The sequence below is a fragment of the Amblyomma mixtum genome, chromosome 1 (assembly GCF_055824585.1).
Source record: "Amblyomma mixtum isolate Tamu chromosome 1, ASM5582458v1, whole genome shotgun sequence".
Taxonomy (NCBI): Eukaryota; Metazoa; Arthropoda; class Arachnida; order Ixodida; family Ixodidae; genus Amblyomma; species Amblyomma mixtum.
The window spans coordinates 17,917,195-17,943,120 of record NC_143012.1 but is presented as its reverse complement, the minus strand read 5'-3'; the positions used below and the strand labels follow the sequence as shown (position 1 = coordinate 17,943,120).

The following is a 25,926-nucleotide window of genomic DNA, read 5'->3' as shown; positions in this document are numbered from 1 at the left end:
TAGGCTCCGTGTTTTCATGGGGTGCACACGGGCGACTTGTACGCAGAGGATGCAAACAGAGGTAAGGAGGTGATGCGGGACCTGGAAGGCATCATCTTCGGTGGCAAAGCAACGGTGACCCAAGTGCTGGCCCGGACCGTGCTGAAGCTGGGCATTGAGACCTTCTTTGCAGTCAGATTTCGCCGTTCGGACCTGTCGTACCCCAGGAACTATCTAGAGGTAGGTCACTGAAGCTTCACATGCTGCGAAGAACGTCAGACCGGGCAGGACCCGTTAGAGAGAGAGAGAGAGAGAAAACTTTTATTTGAATTGAGGAAGGTTGCTCGAGCAACTTGTGTGGCACCCCTAGTCCAAGGCGCCACTGGCTTTAGCTGACTGACAGACTTGCTGAACCAACTTAAGTTGCTGATCCAGGGTCTCGCTGGTCAGGGCCACCTTCCACTGCTCATATGTCGGGTCCCTTTCCTTAAAGGGCAATCGTACCACTTTTATTGCGAAAGCCATACTGCTTGCACTTTTCTGCCATCGATAAAGGTTCATCCTTAGCTCCGGCGCAGCTGCGGCGCGCTACCACGTGACCGCGTGACGTCACGACAAGAGGAGAGCTGGGGGCCCAACTCGTCTCATCGATGGAGGCTCATTAATTAGTTAATTAATTAATTAGTGTTACTTAATGCCGAAGAAGAATCTATGGGTAGTGCGGACCGATATAATCACAAGAGAAGAAAACGCCGTGCGGAAGAAACGCCGGAACAGAAAGAAGAGCGGCCTGCTAAAAGAAGAGTGCAGTATACAGCCAAGAAGAAAGAGCAGAGCATTGGGGTGATTCGAGACGGTGACATCGTGGCTCAGCGACGTGAAGAACAAGAGATAAGAGTTGGCGAGTTCCAGTCTGCTACGCGTGAATTCGAGAAACGAAGCTACCAGCAGAACCAAGCGCAGCCAGGTGTTATTGCTTTCGCAATCAGCCAGGCTTAACCAAGCTAAGCCTTCAGCCAATTTTTTTCTCTTGAATTCTGCGATATTCATGGATTCAAATTTATATTGGCATGTCAAGTCCTTTTTTTTTCGCTAGCTTTTAAAATGATGGCATAATCGCCGTTTAAAGCTCATGCTTCACTTCACAGCGTCAGAAAAATTCCGGAAGCTTGGTGATGACGGCACGGACGGGGAGATTTCATATTTCCTCGTTCTTCGTCGAAACCTTGCCGTGCGTTGTCAGAGGCTTCCAAACGACACACCAAGCTCTTTGCCTTCTGTGACGTAGTTTCTTTAACTTGACAGCGTTAAAAGCCTCGTCTACCAAAAAATCCGCTGTTGGCATTGTCGGTGTCGGCGTTGCTCGCGAAATATCTCGGGCATTGTAAAGAAGAGTTAAACCTCAATTTTTTTTATTTTGTACCGGTGTAGTCTTTGTTTGTTTATTTCTCCTTCGGGCAACATACAGGTATTGCCCACGAGGCAAGACAAAAGGAGGTGCTGAACCTCCTGACTGGGTCTTGTCCTCGCCTGGGTACAGCAGCAAGAGCGGTATTGCATTATACAACAAAAAAAGGCTATATTTGCCGTCATTTACACAACAGACGCATCATAAACAGTTATTGTAAATATATACAGATAAAAAATAATACGCTCTAAATCATATGCAAAATTTGTACAGAAATGCAATACAGAAGGGTTGTTCGAACCGTAAACATAACAGTACATCAAACGGAACCAGAAATAAGCATTTTGTCGTCTAGGACACAACGTTATACAAAAAGGAAAGACGAACAGATGCGTTTAAAACCCCTGGGCGTGGAACTAGCTTTAGCCACATCTAGTACAAACAGATGAGAATTACACAACAACATGATTTGGTGCTCAATTGATTGTGTTCCGTAGTTAGTCTGTATCAGGAATCCAGAGTGCATATATGCGGGTACTCCTTTACTGCACTGCGCTGCACTTATCGTGCACTGTACCCCTTTATTTATTTTTTTCTTCCTCCGGCAGCTGGACTTTCCGAACTTGATCATCCAGCCGGAGAACTTTCTGACCAAGTCCCTGGTGCTGAAGGAGCCCGATCGGCGACTGCTGGTCCAGGCCAGCCAGGAGATGTTCCACGCGCTGCAGCTGCCCTCGAGCCAACACCGGGATCGGGCCGACCAGCTCGTCTCCATGGTCAAGGCGGTCGCTGGGGTAATTCGCTTGCCATTGCGCAAACAAGCGGGGAAAAAAAGCAGCATTTCGAATCCATTTGATGTGATATAGTAATCGAATACGCTCGTCCCTACAGCAGATGGTATGTACAGGGGCCGTCAAAACTAAATGGAAGGCAATATTAACGAAAAATTTGATCATTACCCGCTCAATTCATGCATCCTTGAATACATATGTGCAGACTAATTGTGATTGTGCGAATTGCACTGTGCACCAACAAACATGGATCATTCTGCTTTAGATTTGAAGCAATTAATTTTTTTTTACAAAGTCGCTTTCCATTTACTTTTGACGGTGACTGTACTGGCGCTGGCGGTCGTGTTGTTTAGAAAGGGCTTATTTGGTGAACAAGTATACCGAAAACAAGGCGTGTTTATGCAGAATGATTAATCTAGACACCTGCTAAACTGTGGATGTTACGGAAATAAACCGCGCAGACAATGTAATAAGTTGTCCAGATCGTCCGCGTTATTCTGTGGTTTCGGGGCACTTTTGTTTAACGTTATTTTATTATTTCTATACCCTAAGAGCTCTTTCGGGAATTACATAGGCGGGTATTCATCAAAGAAAACATAACCGATTTACAATACAAAACAAAACACAAAGGACTGAAAATAGGAATAGGCAAGCTAAGAACCCAGGCTGCCACGGTGGCTCAGTGATCATGGCGCTCGGCTGCTGACCCAAAAGACGCGGGCTCGATCCCGGCCGCGGCGGTCGAATTTCGATGGAGGCGAAATTATAGAGACCCGTGTACTGGGCGATGTCTGCGCACGTTAAACAACCCCAGGAGGTCGAAATTTCCTGAGCCCTTACCTGCGGCGTCCCTCATAGCCTGAGTCTCTTCGGGAGGTTAAATACCAATGAACCAAACCTTTTTAATTTGGCCATGTTTTGTGTATAGGTGCAAGTTTATGCCGTTTAATAATCTTTTTTTTTTTCACTCATGTTCTTAACGAAGCGAGATAACCCTCAGAAACCTGGATGTATTTACTGATACCAGTAAAGACGTTGTAGCCTGTATAAACTGATTCTCTTGGGCAGAGGATTCTATTTTACAAGCCGACGACGATTGAACACCCGGTCACCTACAGGAGGTTGTCCCAGCTACTCGGCAGCAATGTGGTAAGTGACGCTACACCGTGCGCGACGATTCTGTACGCACCATTCATTTGATTCTTTCGTGTGTCCGTTTCACCAGCTACTGCATTGAATTCGAAAACTCAGTCCTTTTTTCTTTTTTGCAAAATGTCAGGCTTATGTATCCATTCCTTAAATTACAGCATCTGCTGTACTGGGGGCCTCAACCTGATATACGACCTAGCGAAACCCCCATCCCCGAACCCGATTCATTCGTGCGAGAGTTAATAACTATAATACATCGTCGTTTTTTTATTTTACCAAGCTGTCGTCTATCATTTTAGACGTTCATCGACATTGTAACCGTTGTATACGCATAGCCACGTGTTTAGACTGTAGAGAAAAAACAAGAGGAAGCTCTGCACGTTTACAGCACATAACACATTGCCGATTAAGCCTTCAGTTCTTTTCTCCCAGATAACCCTTTCGCCAGGGGAAATGTTTGCGCAGGGACTTCATGCAAACTCGCAAAAAGTTACTTCATTACATTCCAAAGTACTAATCTGGAAGCAAAATTCAATATATCTCCAAAAACAGAACTATGGTAGCAATGCCAGTTATTCGCCTTCCATTTCTTTTTCTTTGCGTCAGCTAAACTGGCTGGACTTCTTCACGGAGGTGACGCAGCACAGTGTCCCTCACCTCACCTACACCATGGTGAGGCTAGTGAACGGGCCTTACCTGACCACACTCAACGCGTTCCTGGATGCACAAGCTTACCCCACGTAAGCCCTGTTTCTATGCCATCTCTTAGTTTATAGCAGTGTACAAGATGTGTGATGTTTAGCGGAGCGACATCGATGCTCCTCGGTTGTCGTTCCCTGAAATAGAATCTGTCATTCATATGCAGAGCCGGGGAAGTTTCTCTTAGCATATCTCCTTGCGCGGAGGCAGCGACGTACTTATCCTATGTTAAGCTTGTGTCCATCATTTAGCTGCGCTAGCTGAATGAACAACTCTCTCCAGTGTAAATAACGTTGACCGACGTTTTTTGCTGCTCTAACTTCGGCGCCATCTGATAAATCATCTGTTGAGAGTCAGCGCCGATCGCTGCCTCTTTTTTGCCTTGTCACCATTAAGTTTGTATTCAATATATCCAAGGACTCTTTTGTAAAGGCATCGTACCGTGAGGTGGCAATTTGATTTCTGGCGTCGTAGCCACCGAAACCGTTTTTCTTTTTTTTTTAATGAGAATTTCATCCTCAGCGCAGAAGCAATGACGTGATTGTCTATGCTTTAACTTCATGTCTAAGAGCCTGTCTAATGCATAGATCTGAGAGGCGTAAAAAATCTAAGTCTAAGGACTTAAGGAGACAGAAAGTTACGTGCGTCTTGTTTTAACTTCGAAAAGTGGGACATCTAATTTGATACACCAAGCCTAGAAATTCTGCGGCCAGCACGTGGCGACTGGTTTTGCACATTCAAAATTACCGTGGCAATCTCATGTGCTCGGTACACCCACGGATTTTCTATAGCTATCGCAAATAGTCGGTACTACCGCAAGGGCCATTTTACAAAATCCTGCAACGTGCAGCAAGATAGCGCCATCACCATCATCATGTTCGCGAAGCATCTAAACACACGCCATTATTTCGATTGTGTTAGCGGAGCTCGCTACTGGCTACTGACAGGTGGCGCTAGATGGCGACATCAAGGAGAGCTGGACTTTTTATAGTCGGATACCACTGAGAAACGAAGCGGCAAATACCACTCGCAGGAGACCCTCCAGTCAATGGCGTAGACCGATTTTCCCCTTCTCCCCCTTGACCGGTCCCCTTGGACCTGCTAGTGGGAAATCACAGGGGGTGGTAGATAAATGGATTTAGCCACAGCTTAATAAGACTAACCACAGCGTCACGAAAATCGATCGACGCCAATGGCTGTACAGGCTCCTTTGAGAGCCACCTGCGGCTTCGTTCTTGAGTTGTATCCGACTATAGCAACACTAGCTTCCTATGCCGGCGACGCATCCGCTTTGCCTTTTCTCGCCTGTGCTTCTTGCTGGCGCAGGGGAAATCGCGACAACTTCCTCGACTACGTGCGCCTGCTCATCTTCCTGAACTTCGCCGTCTCCTTGCCTAGCCTCACCCAAGTGAGTGTCTCCGTCAAAGTCCTTGGCTTATTCGTGACATGACGTCATAAAATAAGCGTGATTATGAGTGGCCCATTCACTGCTTTATGATTTCTTTTATTGCGAAAGCAATACTACTTGCACTTTCACGCCTTTGCCGTGCCGCGGCGGTGACCGCCATCGTGCCGCGGCGGTGACCACCATTGACCTTCATTTGACCTTGATTGCATTAGATTGGATATATTGGATTAGATTAGTTTGGATTGGACTGGATTGAACTGAACTGGACTGGATTGGATTGGATTAGATTAGATTACATTACATCGGATTGGATTGGATAGGAGTGGATTGGAATGGATAGGATAGGATTGGATGGGATTGGATTGGTTTGGATTGGATTGGATTACATTGTATAACCGATGCATCACCACAAGTCTAACCACAAGCACCACCACCAGCTATACTACCAGCTGTACCATGGCGTAGGTACGGTTATTGGTTTCGCAATTACCGGGCTTAACCAAGCTAAGCAACAGCGAATTTTTTTATTGTTGTTAAATAAATTAAATGCGCCTTTTGACCCTAGCACACTCAGGGATAGTCTTACCTAAAGCTATGGCCCGGACCAGCCCACGTACCGGTAGCTATGTCTTTTTTTTTATGTCCGGTATATATTTGTGTGTGTTTATACATTACCATGATACGTTGGGAACAGGTAGCCGATGACCTATCATAATAACGGTGAATTCCAAAGAAAGGGCGGCGTAGGCAATAAGCTGCAGGAAGTCAAGGGGGCAAAGAAAACCTGTTGAGCTAAGATATCTCCGGTTGGCTCAGAGCAGCCCAAATTGGACACCATTAGAAAAGTATTGTCATGCATTGAACATAATCTGGTTAATGATGATGATGGCTTGGATTTTTATTCGTCGTGTACTTGTACTTTCTAGTTAGGGAAGAAGTCATCCTAGCACTTGGGGCAGTGAACAAATTTAGGAACTAATATTACGTGAGTGAATCTACAGGCTTTGTGAATCACAATCCCAAGAGCGGGGCTTTGCACTTCGCCTTTTTATATGCAGCTCTGCAGATGGCGTAATAGGAGGATACAATTCCTTGACGATGGCAAGAATAGGCTAAGCGCAGCCGATCATAACTGTTTTCAATTTTCGCCATAGATGCCTCTCAGGGTGATGTCTTTGCAAGTTTCATACCAAGCCAAGACGGAAGCGCGTTCTTTTTATTGCGAAAGCAATACTACTTGCACTTTGCAGGGTGACCACCATCGTGCCGCGGCGGTGACCACCATTTACCTTCATATGACCTTGATTGCATTAGTTGGATTACATTGGATTACATTATATTGGATTGGACTGTATTGGATTGGATTAGATTAGAATAGATTACATTAGATTAGAGTAGATTACATTGAATTGGATTCGATTTGAATTGGATTGGATGGTATTGGATTGTATAACCGATGCATCACCACAAGTGTAACCACAAGCACCACCACCAGCTACACCACCAGCTGTACCATGGCGTAGGTACGGATATAGCTTTCGCAATTACCGGGCTTAACCAAGCTAAGCCACAGCGAATTTTTTGTTTTTCTGTCGCCCTCCAACGCAGCTGAACGAGGTGTACTGGCGCTACGGCCACGACATGCACAAGGCACCCGAGAGATGGCGCCTCTGCCTGCGTTTCGTCGACGATATCCTACCCAGGGCGCTGTCGTGGTTCTACCACCACTACCACCTGACCCTGCGCGTCGCCAAGGAGGTGCGCACCGCCGCATGTGCCGTGTTTACGCTCATTTGAGCATTCCACAATTCAAACATCTTCACCTCTTCTGCATAGTACGCTTCCGGAGTATTTAAAATCACCCCTAGGTCAGATGCCGAACATAGCGTCAAAAATGCATTATTCCAAACATTCGCTTTTGGAAGCTAGCGAAAAGAACGAAAAGGAAGAACTGTTACCAGTATGTGGCCCCAATAAAGGCAGGCAACTTTCTTTATTCTTTTTTCTTAGGGGACGGGGGGGGGGGGGGGGGGGGGAGTGCATTCTTTAGTTTGTGGCTACCTCAAAAAATTAATGAAGTAAATTCCCCAACCTGAAGCGAGAGCTATATACGCGACGCCACTTGATACAAACTGTTGGCTGCCCGCAGATGAGGATGGGAATTGGGAAGGTGGGGGAACTCGCAGTGCCAGTGCGCTGTGCTCTTAGCTGGGAGAGATGGCGACTGAAGGAACCATAGAAGCTGGATACGGAAGACGAGGTTTTGTAGCCTCGATTTCAGCGGAGATATGCATTCACATTTGTCGCGCGAAGACGCAGAAAGTTATATGGCGCAAGCGTGCGACTCAGCTTCCTGTGAGTTTAGCGCATTCCGATTCAAAGCGAAATGTTTATACTTTTTTTTTCTTGCAGAGTACGCATTCTAGGGCTTCCACGCAAGACCTAAACCGACTAATATGTCCACACTTCACGCTGACATTCTTGCACCCACACACTGCACAGTTCGTTTCAGTAAAAATAAATGCCCCCAATGTCTTTAAAAGCGTGTACTGCGTACATAACCACGTAGTCAGCAGGATGGGATATCCATGTTATCGGGGAAGCCTGGAAGAATAAGAGGATGAAGAAAGAAGAGAAGCAGTGAGCAAAAGATTACAGCTGATAGCTTTCAGGGCACGACGAGTGATCAGCACTAGTTGGCTCGGGAAACTAATAACACAATCATGAGACCAGGCATGAATGCCACTAATCAAACGCGAATATCCGCAGTAGCCTATGATTGAGTGGGTGGATTATTGGCTGAGAGGAAGTGTATACCGCTCATCACGGTCCGGGTCCGTCTCGAAATCGGTTGCGCAATTTTGCCTTTGTCAGAGTGTGAAGACCAGAGTAGAGTGATCGTGTCCCCCTGCCAGCAGCTTTCTGCGTATATTTGCGAAAACGACGACGACGGCTAGGCTCAGGGGAATTCATTTTTTTTCACTCCGAGTCTTCCCACTCAGGTGCATTCCTACGCTGAGGGGCATGCAGTTCGGAGGACGCCACCGACGACGACAACGCGAAACGAGGAGAACAAGGATAATACAGCTAGCGCTGTAAGATAAGAATAATAAATCCTCGATAGAGTCTAGAAACCTATGTGACAAATATGTGAAAATGCATTTCTGCAGCACTTGTAGCCAGCGTTCCTGGGTGTGTGTGTGTAGCACTGTTTTCATGCGAAAACTTTAAACGTGTTAAGGCGGAGATCTGGGCAACGAAACCCAGCGACGGCACTTACCAGCAGCAGTCGTCCCAAAAGTCCAGCACAGTGTTATCAAAGAAAAATTCAATTTCTTCTTAAGGTGCGGGAATTCAGCCCATGACTTTCAGACTGCCAGGCGAGCATGCAACTCATAGGTCACAAAACCGCGTTGCTTCTTAGCGAACAAAGGTGAACATTGTAAATCTGCGTTGCCTTACGACTGTATGCTAATGCGTAGTAGGTGTGTCATTAGAAAGGAGGAGAAAATTTTTTAAATAATTCATAAAATCAAATAAAATAAAAACGATGCTTTCGCATTTAAAGCACATAAGTAGTCTTAAGTGGCCTCCGTATTTTTTTTTTTCCTTCGCTAGTCACGGAACCTATCACTCGCGCCCCTTTGCAGGGCACTGTTCAGGAACACCAGGATACAGTCGAGGCCCTGAAGGATGTGTTCGGACTCTTCCTAGGCAACGCTGACTGGTTGCCCTACAACATGCGCGTCGACGGCTCCACCAAGGTACATGGTTCTGAGGACAGACGCGCCGAGGTAGTCCACTGGTTGTTAACCGCACTGGGCTGTTAAATTCGTTCGAAAAATATGTTTTTGAGGCAAGGAAGTGACACAATAACTGTCTCACATATCTCGGTGAACATCCGAACCGCGCCGTAAGGGAAGGGATAAAGGAGGGAGGGAAAGAACAAAGGAAGAAAGAGGTGCCGTGGTGGAGGGCTCCGGAATAATTTCGACCACCTGGGGACCTTTAACGAGCACGGACATCGCACAGCACACGGGCCTCTTGTATCAGTTCGTCTCCACTAAAACGCGGCAGATCGCCATGTGTTGTTTTCATGGAGTACACACCAACCATTTCTTTGGTTCTTTAAACTGGTGTTTAGCTTGGCTACTTGATGCTTCCAAAGCGCTGTCCCGCTCGGGGACCTAGTAGGCATGATTATTCAGGCATCAGGCAGGTATTTCTTGAACTGCGCCTGTTTTATATGTTTCAGTGCATTCGAATCCTCTGTTTCGCAAGTTTTATGTAAGTGAAAACACTCTGCCCACGGACACATTCCCGCTTGATGTTCGAGTTTCGGGTTTCTAACCATTGCTTTGATTTTAATCTTCATGTTCTCGTCATCTCTGAATGAGGCCGCGTACCCAAGTAAATTGTGTCCGTTAGCAATCATGCATTCAGATAAATCGCGGCAGGAAACCAAGGTAACTTAATCCTCCCAAACATACTTCATAGTTGATGTACCGATTATGGCATCCTAAGCGTCTGCCTCTGAAATCGAGGACCATTGTGGTGCACATCATTATTTCTGAGAAACCGTCTCTTTCTTGTTGACTATACCTGTCTTAACTCACCTTCACAAGGTTTGAGCCTTGCCCAAGCAAACTTGCAAGTTTGTATAGATGGTTTTGTAAACTATCAGACGATTGATTACCGAGTTATCGACGTAAAAATTCAGGGGCACTTCGATGATCTCAAGTGCGCGATGATCTCAAGTGCCGCAGGCACACTCGAAGCGGCTATGGGGCGACTTGGATTGGTTAGTAATGGCTAATTAGTCATGACACATGTCTAATTAGTGATTATCTATTAATGACTAACTAGTCATGATTTCTTAATGACTAACTAGTAATGACTAATTGGTTGATGACTGGACAATGACTGGTTAGCCGTGACTAATTAGTTGATGACTAGCTAGTAATGATTGATTAATGACTAACTAGCCATGACTGGTTAATGACAAGTTGGTATGGCTAATTAGTTGACTAACTAGTCATGCCTGGTTAATGACTAGTTAGCTATGACTTGTGACTAGTAATGACTAGTTCTGACTTTCACTTTATATATGTAACGGACGGACGGACAGAGTTATGGCCGCGAGTATGAGCCACTAAAGGCTTTCGCCTTAATATACTTCTACCTTTTCGTTCTCGACAGCTGGAAAAAATGCGGGTGGTCATGTTTTTCACGCCGAGCGTTGTCCAAGGTGACGCCATCTCGATACCGCCCCCTTCGGTGAGTCTGCGACAGATTTTTGCGCTCCAGTATGTACCCGCAATTAATTGGCAGCACCAGAAGTCACTCTAAAGGGCAGGTGTTAAAATTAATGCGGCTGTATCCAGAGCAATACTGCTACATTAAACTTCTCTGTCATTTGTCTTGTCCGAAAGCAATTCAAGTCAAATCCATATTTTGTGGCTGTCCCTAAGGACGAGAACTTCGCTTTTCTGAACACTTTTCTGAACTTCGGTCACTTGGGCACCTCCCTTGCGTTACGCGAGGCTTGTCGCGCGACAGAACCGCTCTCTTGTATCGAGTGCGTACGAACTCCGCATATAAGCTGGTATGGTTGCACAAGGTTCACCGCGCCACCTCACCTATGTGTGTACACTGTGATGCTGAGGGTCACGTGAACCGTTTCGTTTTAGTGTGCCCACGTTTTGTGCCGTGCGTGAGACACTCCTGGAAAACCTGACAAGGCTGAATGTTCCCGTGGGCGGCGTCTCACGCATTGTGTATTCTGAGGGCTCTCGAACTGAGCGATGATTAGTGTGACGGTCACCACTGAAGTTTTTAGAGGACGCTCTCCTTTTGGGACAGTAGCAGGGACGAAATCTCTTAAATCGGTGACTCAGGCGGAGCAATTGCCGACGGGCCTCTGTAGGGCTAATTCCGCCTCTATATTTACATCACCACCACGACCACCAAAAAACAACCCGGCAAAGTGGAATCAGTCGGCTCGTAGGTGCAACAAGCTGGTTGCAAGATAAAGGGTAGGTAGTGCAAAAATGAAAAAAAAAAAGTTTTGGTTAACTACCTGTACTAGTAGACAGGCCGTCGTACAGTGTAGTGATATTTTAGGAGCGGCCTACGAACCCACAAGTGTACAATGCTATTACACGAAACTACTCTATTACTTGTCTAACCCAAACAAACTTACAAAGAGACCTCAGTCTTCACGCAGCCACTACGAACTGGGCTAGTGCTGGAAGGCAATCATTGCAGAAACTTGCCGGACAACTGTCTGCACTAGCGAAGGGGTCTTAGAGCCGTGTTGTGGAGCTATATTAGCGGCGTATGAATTCTGAGGTAGCGCTTGACTGCAAAAATACGGTATCTCATGCTGTGTGCATAGTTCATGCTAGTGTCCAGTGCAGTACGTGCAACCGCATGCCTCGGTTTCAAACGCAGATCGACGTCGATGGCAACAACATCGCGAAGGCAGCGGTGGAAGCTCGCAAGGTTGAAGTCAGCGACTACTACAACTACAGCATCTTCCTAGAGAAGGGAGAACAATTTGGGTAGGTGAAGTCTTGCGTATGCGTTTAACGAAACTAAGTTTTACCAATACCTGGGGAACCGCAAGAACCTTCGAAATATCGAGAATTTCTTAATATAGAAAAATGAATTTCGTGCAGGCTAGATGTCAAATTGATCGCCGTAAAGAGATATCTTTTATTCTTCCTTGAAAGCCATTCGTTAGCGCTGGCATCAGTAACCTGTGCATTCCAAGGATAAGAGCACTCGGCATCTACTCTTTCTTCACGGAAACCAGCGAACAGCCTTAGTGCTTCAGTGTCCACCCATTTATAGAGGGAACAACGAAGCGCGCGAACACTGTCAGTGCAGCTCAATGGATTCATCGAGGGCGCAAAGCGAGGCAAAGTAACGTAGGCACAGATGGCATGTGTGTCACGTGCTGCAACCCTTGCCCGTGTAGAGAATGTGTTGCACCGAAGTAAACGTGACCGGCTTTCAACTTTTACACCTTGGTTGTGGCCTGCTGCGGAAGTAGAACCGATTGGTACACCTCCCATGCTCAGCGGCACCGAAAGCCCCATGGCTTGTTCGATTCTTAAGCCTCAACACGCTTTCTGGGGCGCACCTTTATCGTTCGTTCCTGCTTGCATACACGGACAGTTAGGGGCCGCATTCTGGTACAACGTGCCTAGATGACGGAAGATTCCCGCGGAAATTCACTTCTGTTGTTGAGTTTTGTAGCGAGGGCTACACTACGCCAGCTCTTCGAGCCTTCAGCGTGGCACCCTTTGAGCTCCGTGGCGGCGCCGTGGCCTTGAGCCGGTTGGTCACGTGGTGCGGAGCAGCGAATGCTGCCGGCAGCGTGGCGCGCCGGCGAAACCGAGCTGCAACAGCTGAGCGCATGCGCCGTGCCGAGTGGGCTGGGGGAGTGGAGAGGGGGAGAGTTGTCGCAGCTGTATAAGTAGGCGGCTCGGCGGAGCTCTCTCGTCACTCTTGGTTTAACCAGAGCTAAACCAAAGCCAATTTTTTAACAGCCCCTGTGCACCAGGCATTGAAAATTCAGCAGCTCTATGCAGCAGTCCACAATGAGAGCTTTCACTTTTGCTTCACCACCCGATACCGCACTGTGCCCGTTAGCTGACAGGAACAGCTGTAAACGTCAGATACCTTTTTGAAAATGAGTAAGCGTCGTTCTCATGCTTCACTCTCAGTGGTCAGGAGAGGATCACGTGGTCCTGAAGTTGTGATTTATGCGTGGTCATTCTCCTCAATCGCAGGCCCCCGTATAAAGTGCTGGACATGAACTGCCACTACAACTACGGCACCAACACCCTATGTATGTAAAACTGAGTGCCGCAAGCATGCATTGTTTTATTACTGTTACTGATTAGGCTCCGTCGCTTATACTTCCTAAAAGAAAACAAAAAGGAATGGTTAGGAAACATATTAGCTGGTCTTTGTAAGTACAGATGTCCAGAATGCTGAAATGAAGACTTGTAAATGGAGACTTGCGTCCCCTTTGAGAGGCGTTCCCTCCTGTAAGTTGAAACGAATTCGTCTAGCCGCGTAATGAACTCTGAATAATATCGAAGTCGGGTGGCACTCTGCGTTGCACAAATAACTATGAGCAAGAAAAAAACATTGGTCCCGCACTTCTACAGTTCGGCAATGCTTGCACAGAGGTCACTACAACAATCTACTACCCTCACTTACATTGTCGAGGAGCTCATGACTACGCAAATAATGTGGTCTCGTTTCAGCCGTACGCCGATATTTTGGATGAGACATTCACAAAAATTTAACTGATTCTCCCACAACATGAACGGCGTTTACATGAACCCGACAGGGTCGGGTTGAGTGGAGTGTTGGGTAGAAAATTGGTTAGTGGGTTCATGTAAAAGCCGCCGAGTCGAGTCAGGGAGTCGACTGGACACGACCCCTCAACTCCGGGGCAAGGAGTGGGTTGACTCGCAGCTCCTCTGTCACGCTATTTATTATGTTATGTGTTGATTATTCTGTGGGTGCGATTTCGAGAGCAATTAAATTCGCTTTGTCATCCTTATTCAAATAAATTTGGAAGTCGGCGCTTTGGTATTGTCGCACGTGTTTCCTTACTTTGTCCTCGTGTTTTTCATGCGGTACAAACGAAGCGTAGTACTACCACGTGGTCATATGCTTAGGGAGGAAAATGAGCTTGGTAATATAAAAACTTACTTTATCTTTCAGTGATTTAACACTATTGCAAAGAAGTTAAACCCAATATCGCCCCACTCTTTATCTACATCGCATAATCTGTACAGCACAATCACTCATTATCGCTTCATTTTTTTTTCCAGACGTGCCGCACGCCTTGTTCCATGGCCACCTCTTCAGTGAGGGAGAAAAAAAGTTAGTGTTGGTAATCTCACTTTTTCCTTCACTGAATCGTGTAGCAACCTAGAATAAATTACATGTCGGCAAGGACACCCTCCCTAGCTAAGTACATCGGTGGTCAGCAATTGGCTTTTCCAAAATATTCCAACGTAGACTTGTTTGCATGCAGTGCAAATTACTGAACTTTGTAGGAAAATGACAGCGTGCCGTGCTGTCCTCTTTGCAACGAAACACACCAGGTTTGTATTTGTCCATGCACATGTTAACGCTCAATTTAAGGTTGCGTCATGACCCATTGAAAGCTCCTGTTACATTCGCTAGCTAGGTCGTCAGAATTCGCTCTAGGTTCGCGGAGAATAATGTAATATTGCTTCTGTAGGCTTATGAGGGCAAAACAAGCGGTTAAGCTCTTTGGTCAAAGGGGGTAATACTACTGAACGACTCGAACCCGTAGATACGTGTTGTACACATGAAATACGTTCTATCATTTTTTTTCTTACCGAATACACAAAAAAGGGCTTGTTTCGCTGTTCGTTCGAATATAATCTAATTAAATTATGTGCGTCTCACTGTTAGTATGCCTCCGACTCTTAGTTAACAAACTTCGCGCAGTTTCGCGCATTACGAAGTAATATATACCCTAGGAACTATAGCTCAAAGAAAATATAGCTGTATCTCAATGCAAACAAAAACGTCGGATTTCTTCCAGTAGTCATTTGGGCTCCGCCGTAACCACAATTTCTTTCGACGGTCTGTAGGCTTGCCGTAAAGTTTTGTCCATAAAGTCTAAAGACGCTCTACAGACAAATCCTAGAGAATAGCCTGCGGGCAATCCTATAGACAGTTCATGGACAATCTATAGACTTATGGCTATGCACTTTTAGTCGACTTTTATCTCTACGAATAGGCAAAAATAAATATACAGGAAGGCAATAGATTCTATAGAGTATATAAGAAGTCCATCGACTGTCTATAGGCCATCTTTATAAGGGTGACAGGAGGCGGCGTGCCAGATCGACAAGCTCAGGCTTACTCGCATGACGGGGTCAGTTTCCACTGAGCACTGGGCATTCTCCTGATCGGTCGGACCGGCGCAGCTCCTTAGCGCAGCTCCGGGGGCATTCGGCTGAAGTAGGGCCCGCGGCGCCAGCTCTTTAGTATGACGTCCGTACCAGACGAACAGTGGTATATCCCCTTTCATCCGCCACCCCCTTTGATGTCACGTAGCAGGTCTGAGCGGATTAACCATGACGTCATGAAATTCGGTCGACCCCATCAGCTGGAAATCCTCCTATAAGGGGCATCTGCCGCTTGGTTTCTTAGTTGTACACTACAGTACTTTTCACAACATCAGTAAAGGGCAGTGTGCTTCAGTTCATTTCACCTGTAAACTTCTGGGGCACTTCATGACCATTTTGAGATATTTCTACAGATTACCTAAGCACTTTCAAGGTAAAAATCACTTAAGCTCAAAATTTATATCTCCAACTTTGCACATCAGTAAAAAACTACATTCGAAAAACCGTTCAAAAGGGGACCGTCCAGGCCAGTCTTTTTTTTTTTTTTGCCGTTTCAAATTTTTCTTTACGAGTTGTTGCAAAAGGTATTGACGTCTGCGTGACAATTCAATAAGCTGTGCAAACGCAGCAAAGCGTCTATTGGCGCAGTCTTGTTTTAGCTTGTCACTAATTTAACTAGTTCATCGGCTGCCTTGCCTCCTTCATTCTCATGTGTTGCTTCGTTGTTCGCAGCCTGGTGTACCTGCCCAAGCTGTTGCACCTCATCGGTCTCGGAATGGGCAAGGCTCTGGACCCGCACGGTAGGCGCGATCACAGCTGCAAAGAAGATTGCTATACGCTGACAGTTCCAAAGAATCCATACTTAAAGGGCGAATGGACGGAAAGTTAGGTGGGCAGATGAAATTGAGAAGTTTTCGAGGATAGGGTGGCAGCAGATGACACAGGCCAGGGTTAATGGGAGAGACATGGGAGGGGCCTTCGCCCTGCCGTGGGCGTAGTCATGCTGATGATGATAGTTAAAGGGACACTCGAGACAATTTCATACAACTGTTGTTCTTAATAAAAACCGATTGCTTGGATCTTCCTGACCATTTTGGTTTTGGCAGAAAAACACGCATAAAGCATATTGTTTCTCTAGCCACTCCTGACATCAGTACCAAAAAGGGTATTGTCGCCGAATTGAAGTGAATGCCAGTGTGTTCTTGCCGCACTGACCCGCTTTAGAATTACTGTCTTGATCTCACTGCTGCTTGTTTGTGAAAACGGTCGCTGGCAGCTAGCGACACCTGTATTTCGTTCATTTAACATTTCCTAGCTTTTAAGAGCTCCGTTTGCAGGAAAGTAACCTTTTAGTCATTAGAACGGGGTAATCTATCGGTGCGGACCGAACTGAATTTGTCCTCAGTGTTCGTTTAAGCTCCGCTCAGCATTAGCATTAGCAAAGCATTAGTGCCTGTTTATAGCTGAAGAACCTGCCCCATAATGGTCACGTGGTATCATTAATCTGTGCTTTCGACAATGCCCCGATGGTGGTCAAATCATCCAAGTGGACTTACGAGTACGCCTTCCTTCCTTTCCCAGTGTTCTTCCTCTCCCCATCTTTGTTTCTTTCTCGACCTCTTCCGATCTGTCCTTTCATGTGTCGGTAAGCCGCTCTGTCCCCCCCCCCCCCCCCCCCCCCCTCTGCTACTCAGGCACACGCATCAGCCCCGAGCCGGAGGACGCCGACTGGCTGTGGGGCGCCGCGCGCACTCGGTGGGAGAACCACACGGCCTGCTTCCGCGACATCTACAACGTGCTCGAACCAAAGTTCAGGATGCAGGTACAGAAGTTCAGGATACTCGGTACACCGTTCTCGAGCGCCTATTCCACGCGTTTTCCATTTCCAGGGCAGCTGCTTCAGTTGCTTGCTGAATCAGCCACTCGGTATAGCCAGCAGACAAACACAAGGAGCTAGAAAGCAGTGCAGCTATTCGTGTCACTGTTTCTTACCCATGAGAAAAGGGAAAGTCCCGAGAGAAAGTTTGCCTCCTTTGTTGAACAAAAAACATTCGCCTAATTCCTCCTACCTTTCCATGCGCAGTCTAAAAACTGCTCCACTCTCAAAGATGGGAATAAACCGACTGCCGTACTCTTTTACAGCCGTTTATTCCGCAGTAAACTCCCTATTGATTGAAATACCTTCTTCGACAGAGTAAAACAGGCTGCGTACTCCCTCTACGGGTAAAGGAGTTGAATAACGGTTCTCAGGAGTAAAAGTTTACTTGGGGACGGTGCGCGGAAACGAAAATGTATTTCCGCACAGTCACGCATGCCAGTCGCCTGTTATAACTTTGAGTATAAGGAAACGAGCATGCTCCATTCGTTGATATCAATATCAAAGGGGCTGGGTTGCTCGGCATCGTTACGAGAAGCTTGCTTCCGAGCACACCCATCCCGTAAACGTCTGCGGCCGACTGTACAAAGAAGCCGGCTGGTGGTGGAATGTTTCCACCAATGCAGACCAATTTTTTTTTTACTGTTTACAATTTCGATGACCGCAAGTCCGTCTTAGACTGTTCTGAGTATGCGCAGTAAGCTGCTAAAATCAAATTTGGCTATCCGACAGCTGATGTCACAGCTGAGAGGAAACATCGCCGCGTCAGCAAAGAAAATATAAAAATGTGTGTAACTTGTGCCGCGAAGAATAGCCTGCAAGTGAAAGAACCTCGAGATTAAGGAGAGCGTTTCAATACCCCTTTTGTACATAACGCTTTTTCACGAGGGCACTGCACGTATCTTAATAGCCCTGACACTGTTCGCGATTGAGCAGGTTTCCGGAGCCCTTCACTAGGGCTATGAGAGACGCCGTATATAGTGAAGTGCTCCGGAAATTTCGAGAACCCCAGGTGGTCGAAATTTCCGGAGCCCTTCACTACGGCGCCTCTCATAGCCTGAGTCACTTTGGGACGTTAAACCCCAATAAATCAAATCAAATCAAATCAATCACTTTTTCTTTTCTTGTTGATGGAAACTTCTCAGGTGGACGCGAACAGGACTTTCGCGGGGAACCTGGTGGACAGCATGGCACTCCAGGCCGCCTTCTGGGTGAGTAAGCGACGGATCTTTAAGGACGAAAACGGGCAAATGTCGACGATATGCTTCTATGTTGTTTGTGAATTCTATATGTGACACTAGAAATGCCACTAACATAAACTTTCATTTACCAGTTACCAGAAACACATACGATCAACGGCTAATTCAGTATCACGGTACGAAGATATGGAATACCTTATCAATAGAGGTGAATACCGCCAGTAACTTAGTGTTTTCCATAAAAAGGTAGTATCTTTCATTGATTAGGTAGGTATATTGCACTGCGTCCATGTTGCTGTTGTTTTGTAACATATTGTGTTATTCCTGCATCAATTTACATTTCGTGTCGTTAGAATTGCTTCGTAACCAGTGCGTGATTTATTTATTTATTTATTTATTTATTTATTTATTTATTTATTTATTTATTTATTTATTTATTTATTTATTTATTTATTTATTCAGCTAACCCTCTGTATGAGGGTCATTACTGGGAGGGAAACATACAGATACAAGTGCAATTCTCTTCGCTAAAAAACACTCAAATACACAGAATTGCAGATATGTACAGCTATCTTCCAGGAACATGTTCACACCTATCACAAATCTGTGTACATCTGTTTGGTCCACAACGTCGCTTGGTAGTTGATTCCAAATTTCTACAGCATCGGGAAAAAAGTAGCGATAGACATTAGTACGTGTAGTAATAGGTTGCAACACCTTACTGTGATTTTTTGTTCAACTCTGTCTTGATCGCTGCTACACATAGGCATGTATACCATGTGGGCCTAAACTAGCTTCGGCTATGGGCCCAACAGTTGTTTGCTTATGTTGTACAATTTCATCATGAAATTAATAATGACTAAAGTAGTTTGTGCCAACGTGTGCGCGACCTACCAGAGGCCATTACCAGGATCATAATTATCCTGACGTTTGAAAGCGTTGTTGAAAGGGATATACATGGAAGTTCCGGACACCCACAAACCACTGGCCTCTGGTGTAGCTCAGTGTTCGTCTGTATTTGATTTTACAGAGCCCTGTCCTTGATGTTGAGTCACAAGAGAACTGGTGTATCTGTAAGTGCTAAGGAATCGGTGGTATGTTGTGGTGGCCACAACCTAGCGTTGTGAAGTGTAGCAAGAGACTTGAAAGTACTAGTGCAGATAATCCTTGTGAAAGGAACATGGTCTGGCGCTAGCACTTATCCTGCGTTATCAGTGCTTTATGATCACAATCAGTTGCGTCCCAATTCTCGGCTTCACACGTGCCCGTGGGACTGTATGCGTATGCGCAGTACTACCGCCGACGGGCCAAGGAGGCGGCTCACCCTCAGCATGACTTCCAGCTTCCCGGAGCGAAGAACCTCAGCAGTGACGCCATCTTCTTCTACTCTTTCGGAGAGGTACGCCATGCACCTGTTTGAAAGCGCCAGATAGTGATGCTGCTGCTTGAAATGCGCACGCTGTGTAATGGCCTGTTGCATTCAGACAGCCGTAAATAGACCAAGGCAGTATAGTTATTCATTAGCATCCATCCGAGCACAGCCATACGGCCGCATACGATAGTTATGCAGTTTTCTCGGAAATATCGAAACTGAGCAAAAATTCGTGCTAGCCCGAAGCTTGAACCCAAACAAGCGCTTTTCCAGGGCATTTGCTCTAACAACTTTTTTTTTCGAGTTGATCGATTCGGCCTCATCTTCCCATGTGCTAACTGCCCTGTTTAGCTTTATTGTAGAGCGTAAAGTTTGGTTTGGTTTATTGGGGTTTAACGTCCCGAAGCAACTCAGGCTATGAGGGACGCCGTAGTGAAGGGCTCCGGAAATTTCGACCACCTGGGGTTCTTTAACGTGCACTGAATCGCACAGTACACGGGCCTCTAGAATTTCGCCTTCATCGAAATTCAGCCTCCGCGACCGGGATCGAACCCGCGTCTTTCGGGACAGCAGCCGAACGCCGTAACCACTGAGCCACCGCGGCGGGGCTAGAGCGTAAAGTGTAATTACGTTAGCGCTGCCTCGCAACCCAGTCACTTCCAATTATTGTTACGAGCTGATGAACGATGAGTATCCCTTCGTACCATCAGACATTTGTGGTGATTGGCTCAAATGACTGTTTAGAAAAAACTAAATTCTGCATATCGGCATCTCGTAAGCTTTTTCTGCAGATAGTGCATTACTTCCTTGACTGAAATTTACTCCACTTTGGGGGCCTCCCCTACGTACTCTGGTCTAACCACTTTTGTCGGGTGTTTCGGAGAACACATTACAAAAAAGTCTTTTCAGCAGCCGCGGTGGACGTAATTTACTCTAAAAATTATTCTAATTCTGTAAGTAATTAAAATTCGCTAATTAATTTTTGATTAGTGGAGTCGGGTGGTCAGCGGTAATGGGAAGTTCAAAGCCCTGCACAAAATTATTGTTGAAACGAAGAAAAAAAATCATCTTCTATAGCTCTCCAGCGTGCGAAAACCGGCGCTTATTTCCGCACACAACCAATATATGCAATCCTTACATATATAAAATGCCTGTTTAATTACACTTTTGTCTTTGACCCGTTTACTAGCCGTTGGCTAAGGGTCCAAACAGTTTTTTGCCCTTTTTATAGCACAAGGAGCCAAATAAACCTTGAATTGAATTGAACTGAAAACTGATCGCTTTAGACACGCAGGAAGCTCGGTTGAAACGCAGCGTCCTCAGATGACGTGTTGCAATGACTACGGTGCTTAATTCGCAATGCCTGCTCCTTCTTACCACGGCAAGCACATTTGCTTCGTCACTCTCAAAAATAATGATCACGCAGCCGGCGCTGACTACCCTTTCCACTGCACCGAGCGGCGAAGTTAAACACTGTACTATCGGGCCGGAATGAAACGCGAACACGGGAACGCGTGGCCTGTGGCTAATTTTGGTACAGCGCGCGCCGTCTAGCAGCGTCCGCGATAAGCTGCTGACGTGTGCACTGGGTTGGTGGCTTCTTCCCCAGCCGCCCTGTGTGCAGCTATTGTGCCCAGAAGTGCAGCCTTCGCTCGACTTGCCGCGGTTTCGCAATCCCCGTCTAGCTCCAGCATGGCGCTAGCCGTGTTGCCTCGATACCGACACTCGCCAGTCCACGATCTGGGCGAGCGGGATGGCGTTGCGGTTTTCTCTTTCTTTGATGACCGTGTTATCTCTCAGCGCGATCTCTCGGCCATTAGACTGCCGGATGACCTCTGTCATGAACGTGCTAGTGACGGCCGCTTCGGCGTGATGTCTGTGTTTAATTTTTGCTGCACATACATTTCAGTAAAACTTAATTTGTGCAATATTTGTGCAATTCACTTGCTTGTGCAATTTCAGTTGTGCTGTGAATAGAAGAGTGAATTAATTAATTAAGAGTCAATAAAAACTAAATTAAATTGGGAAACTTTTTTTTTACGGCACCTCAGTGGCTTCGGCAAGTCCAATGTCGCGTGCTCGATCCAGGTGGCGACGGTCGTATGTCAATTAAGACGAGATACAAAACCGCCCGTACGCTGTGCGATGTAAGCGCACTTTAAAGAAACCTAAGTGGTCTAAATTAAAATTAGCCCTCTACTACGGCATCCGTCATAACCTCTGCGACATTTCAGAACGTTTAACTAAAATTGTCGCATTTTTTTTTTAGCATACATACAAGAAAGATCGACCTGAGCCTTCGACATCCTGCCGAAGCAGATATCGCTTGCACGATCATAACCGACCTCATTGGGCAGTCAAGCTTCATCATTGCACTGAGAAGTAACGCGGTAGTTAGGAGGAGCAAAAACCACATCGTCATCCTGCTAGCCGGGACCGGAGTCATGACGTCGGATTTAAAGCGATGTGGCTGGGGCCATGCCGGTGCTAGACGGGGATTGCCAAACTCGGCAAGTCAAGCAAGAGCTGCATAGGGAAGAAGCCACCAACCCAGTGCACACCTCAGCAGCTTATCGCGGACGCTGCTAGACGGCGCGCGCTGTACCAAAATTAGCCACAGGCCACGCGTTCCCGTGTTCGCGTTTCATTCCGGCCCGATAGTACATGATGGCGAACAAAGGCGCAGGAGGTTTGAACTTGGTGTCGTAGTCACTGCAAACGTCACCAGCGGATGTTGCGTTTCCTCCGAGCTTCGTGCGCGTTTAATGTGCTCAGTTTCGGTCGTGTGCGGGGAAGAAGGGCAGGATTTCCATGAACTGCGGGGCTTTAGAGAACTTTTTTTTCGTGTAAAAATTTACGTGGTGTCGTCTTGTCCTAACCGACTAACCGTCCAGCTCTGTTGGTAAAAAAATACATTGGTGAATTTTAAGCAAACAAGGGAAGGGGAATTGCTTAGCGAGGGCCTCGGTTCTGGCAGCCTTGACGCCATAGGAAGCATAAGAGGGTTCCCACGCAGCTTCCACCCTCTCCGGTCGATGACGTTCTACGTCACACCTGCGGTAACTCAGGACGTTCTACGTCCGCCGCTTATGAACGTGGGTGGCGCTGATGAACACTCTCAAAGGTTAGGTTACTTGTAAACATAAATACCCCCGAAAGCAGAAGAATTTGACAGCCGTCGCCATAGCTCAGAGGTAGAGCACCGGACGCGTAATTCGGAGGTCTTGGGTTCGGATCCCACCGGCGGCATGTGGTTGTTTTTTCTTCTGCTTTTCTAATCCATTAGCTTTAAGCGATAACATATTCAGTAATATTCTGAATTGATCAACACCACAAAATAAATAAATAAAAAAATAAAAATCCCCTGTGCCCCTTGGTTTCTGTGGCTGTTGGCTCTGTCACATTGGTGAATTTTAGTTATTCGGGTTTACGACTGGAGCGATTTTTATATTCCTGCTGCTGCTCAGAGTGTGTTCCTGGAAATTTATTTTTTTTTTCTGTTCCATACAGCCTATTAGTAATATTTAAAAGTGTTCGCTGAAACATCCGGTAGAAATTTCGCGTCATCCGAAAGCCTCTAAATCCGGGCGTTAAGTTCCATGAGGGAAGACTGAACACGTTTCTTCTTTCGGTCTTTGTTCTCCTTTCTGCCCTTATTTCTTTTCTTTATTTCTTTTGTTTATTATTGATTCTATCTTTTATTTGTTTGCTTGCCTATTCATTAATTCGTCTGTTCATTAATTAATTTATCTTATGGCTTCCCAATGCGCAGTACATGTGCGAGGTGCTTTCGCCCAACGCCAACCGCAAGCTCATCGACTTCGGTCTATTGCCTCCGAACCACGTCAGGTACGAAAAGCAAGCAACGAGTTTTAAGGGTCCACTAACCATTCTCCTCGGCCATTTCTTGCGTTTTATTCAACCTCATGGCAATTTGGCACTGTGTCATATATTAAATGTGACGTCTATCATAAAACTTCCACATTGGCTGGAGGAGCGGACGTCACCAGACCGAATGATTCTCATTGGCTGGAGAGAAGTGGCGTCATTCGAAGTTAATTCCTAAACTGGCCTGCGACAGTTAAGTCCGTGCTACCTCAATCTCTTTGCCAAAGCCCAAGTCATAGAGTTTTTTACTATTACCTAGAGAGAAAGCTGGCAGCGCTGCACTTGAGCTACCATGGACGCTCAAAGCATCATGGGACGGTGGGCTACTTGTTGCGGGACAGTCGTATTTTATCGGGAACACGGAGTGGCACTACTGATATGTTTCATTCCGAAAACGCTGTTCGTGTGTGCGCAGACGACTTTCGCGCGAACGCAGTGTGCAAAAGCCATAGTACTAAAAACGCAACGACACACGACGCCAATAAAAAGTTTCACTTTTCCGAAATGCCATTAAAAAACCTCTTAAAGTATCTAAGCAACATTTTTTTTTTGAAAACGTATTTACTTTTAAAAATGCGGCTGTTAATTGCGAAGTATTAGTTTTTGTAGTGTTCATTACTTGACCAATAGGAAAGCTAGCCGTCTCTCATTTTGGGCAAACTTTGCACTTAAATGCTTTTCTGCTCGTTTGTTGCAATTTACAGACAAGATATTGAATGTTAGGACATTTGTAGTTATCGAACAGCTTTATTTGTTTATTATTTTTTGGCCAAAAGTTGCAGTTCTACAGTCGGTAGCTCACCGCCCCATGATGCTTTAAGCGCCCATGATGGCTGAAGCGGTCTTGAGGGATCTCCATGCAAACTCCCATAGACGGGCTGCCAGCTTTCCCTCTAGGTAATAGTAAGAAACTCTACGGCCCAAGTCACCGGTAGACGCTGTAACACACAGAGCGAATATCCGAACACTACAAAGAACATCAGGGAAAGTTCCGCTTCTACCCTCTGAGGAAGAGGAAGCACTTATGGAGCTGTGAATTTGTAAGCTAGGCATTGAAGGTAGTTTCTAACAGGGAGCATTTGTGAAGCTGTAGAGCGCGCATGCGCACACTCACAGGCTCAACACTCTGCTGCGTCACATGCCTGACTTCGCGACGGCGTTCGAGTGCCCGCCCACCAGCGAGATGGTGCTGCAGCCGCCGGAATACTGCGTGCCGTGGCCTTCCACGGAGCGTTACATCATACGGCCCGCCGACGCCTTCTCCACTACCGGCGGTGACGTCACCGCTGCGACCGCTGCGACCACGTGACCCGTCCTAGGCAGCGCCCTGTGGCCGCCCACAGCAGTGGCCATCGCATGTGAAATTAGGTTTCACTTTGAGGAATCACTTACGAAGCTAAGTAAATTCATTAACAAAACAGAAAGATTAGAAAACCTAACTAACGCTGAAATGATATTAAATAAAATCTTTTTTAGGTAATAGAGAGCTTTCCTCTTTGGTTTCAGGAGGAGGAGGAGGAGGATATAGAAGAGGAAAGGCAGGGAGGTTAACCGAAAGAATAATCGGTTTCAAGTGTCAACAATGTTAAAGGGCCCCTGAAACACCTTCTGACGAAAGTAAATAAACTGGCTCAATACCTATCTTCATTTGTCATGAACTCCTCAGCCAAATAATACACTTCTAAAGAGAGCACACAACCTACAACAATGGGGGAAAGCTGGCGAGCCCTTTCCGGCGACTCGCCGCGGTGGCTCAGTGGCTATGGTGCTCGGCTGCTGTCCCGAAAGACGCGGGTTCGATCCCGGCCGCGGCGGTTGAATTTCTTTGGAGGAGAAATTCGAGGCCCGTGTACTGTGCGATGTCAGTGCAGGTTAAAGAAGCGCAGGTGGTCGAAATTCCCGGAGCCCTCCGCTACGGCCTCTCTCATAGCCTGAGTCGCTTTGGGACGTTAAACCCCATAAACCAAACCAAACCAAACTCTAGCCTCTCCTCCGTGTCGCACGGCTAGCACGGCTGCGTAGGTCGGTTAAGAGCTGGCTATTGGTTAGATTCATCCAGACGTCACGCGCTGCTAATGGTCGAGGACAATCAGCCGCGTCTATCGGGTAGGTCAGGAAGTTCCGCTGCCCGAGCAATTCCTGCGCGCGTCGGTAGTCGGCAGTGGTGCCAGGTGGGTGTGACCGGAGGTAAAGTTCCGACCTTTCAGTGTGCCAAAAAGTGACCAGAGGTTGGGAAAGGTGCG

General features: G+C 46.5%; 1 protein-coding gene across 3 annotated transcripts; it reads left to right on the top strand.

The window, feature by feature from the left end:
- Nucleotides 1-19: 19 nt before the first annotated feature.
- Nucleotides 20-25,287, top strand: LOC149365610 (neprilysin-1-like). 3 transcript variants are annotated; one of them, XM_089544550.1, is made up of 17 exons: nucleotides 20-219; nucleotides 1,996-2,181; nucleotides 3,247-3,327; nucleotides 3,934-4,067; nucleotides 5,353-5,434; nucleotides 7,043-7,192; nucleotides 9,085-9,198; nucleotides 10,634-10,711; nucleotides 11,888-11,997; nucleotides 13,234-13,292; nucleotides 14,293-14,344; nucleotides 16,081-16,148; nucleotides 17,043-17,170; nucleotides 18,370-18,435; nucleotides 19,715-19,822; nucleotides 23,568-23,644; nucleotides 24,800-25,287. In XM_089544550.1, exons 1-17 carry the CDS (start codon nucleotides 73-75, stop codon nucleotides 24,990-24,992), a joined length of 1,833 nt encoding a protein of 610 aa, XP_089400676.1. In that variant the 5' UTR covers nucleotides 20-72; the 3' UTR covers nucleotides 24,993-25,287. The 3 variants fall into 3 exon arrangements, with proteins under 3 accessions (XP_089400676.1, XP_089400684.1, XP_089400692.1); XM_089544558.1 differs by lacking the exon at nucleotides 10,634-10,711; XM_089544566.1 differs by lacking the exons at nucleotides 9,085-9,198; nucleotides 10,634-10,711.
- Nucleotides 25,288-25,926: the final 639 nt, after the last annotated feature.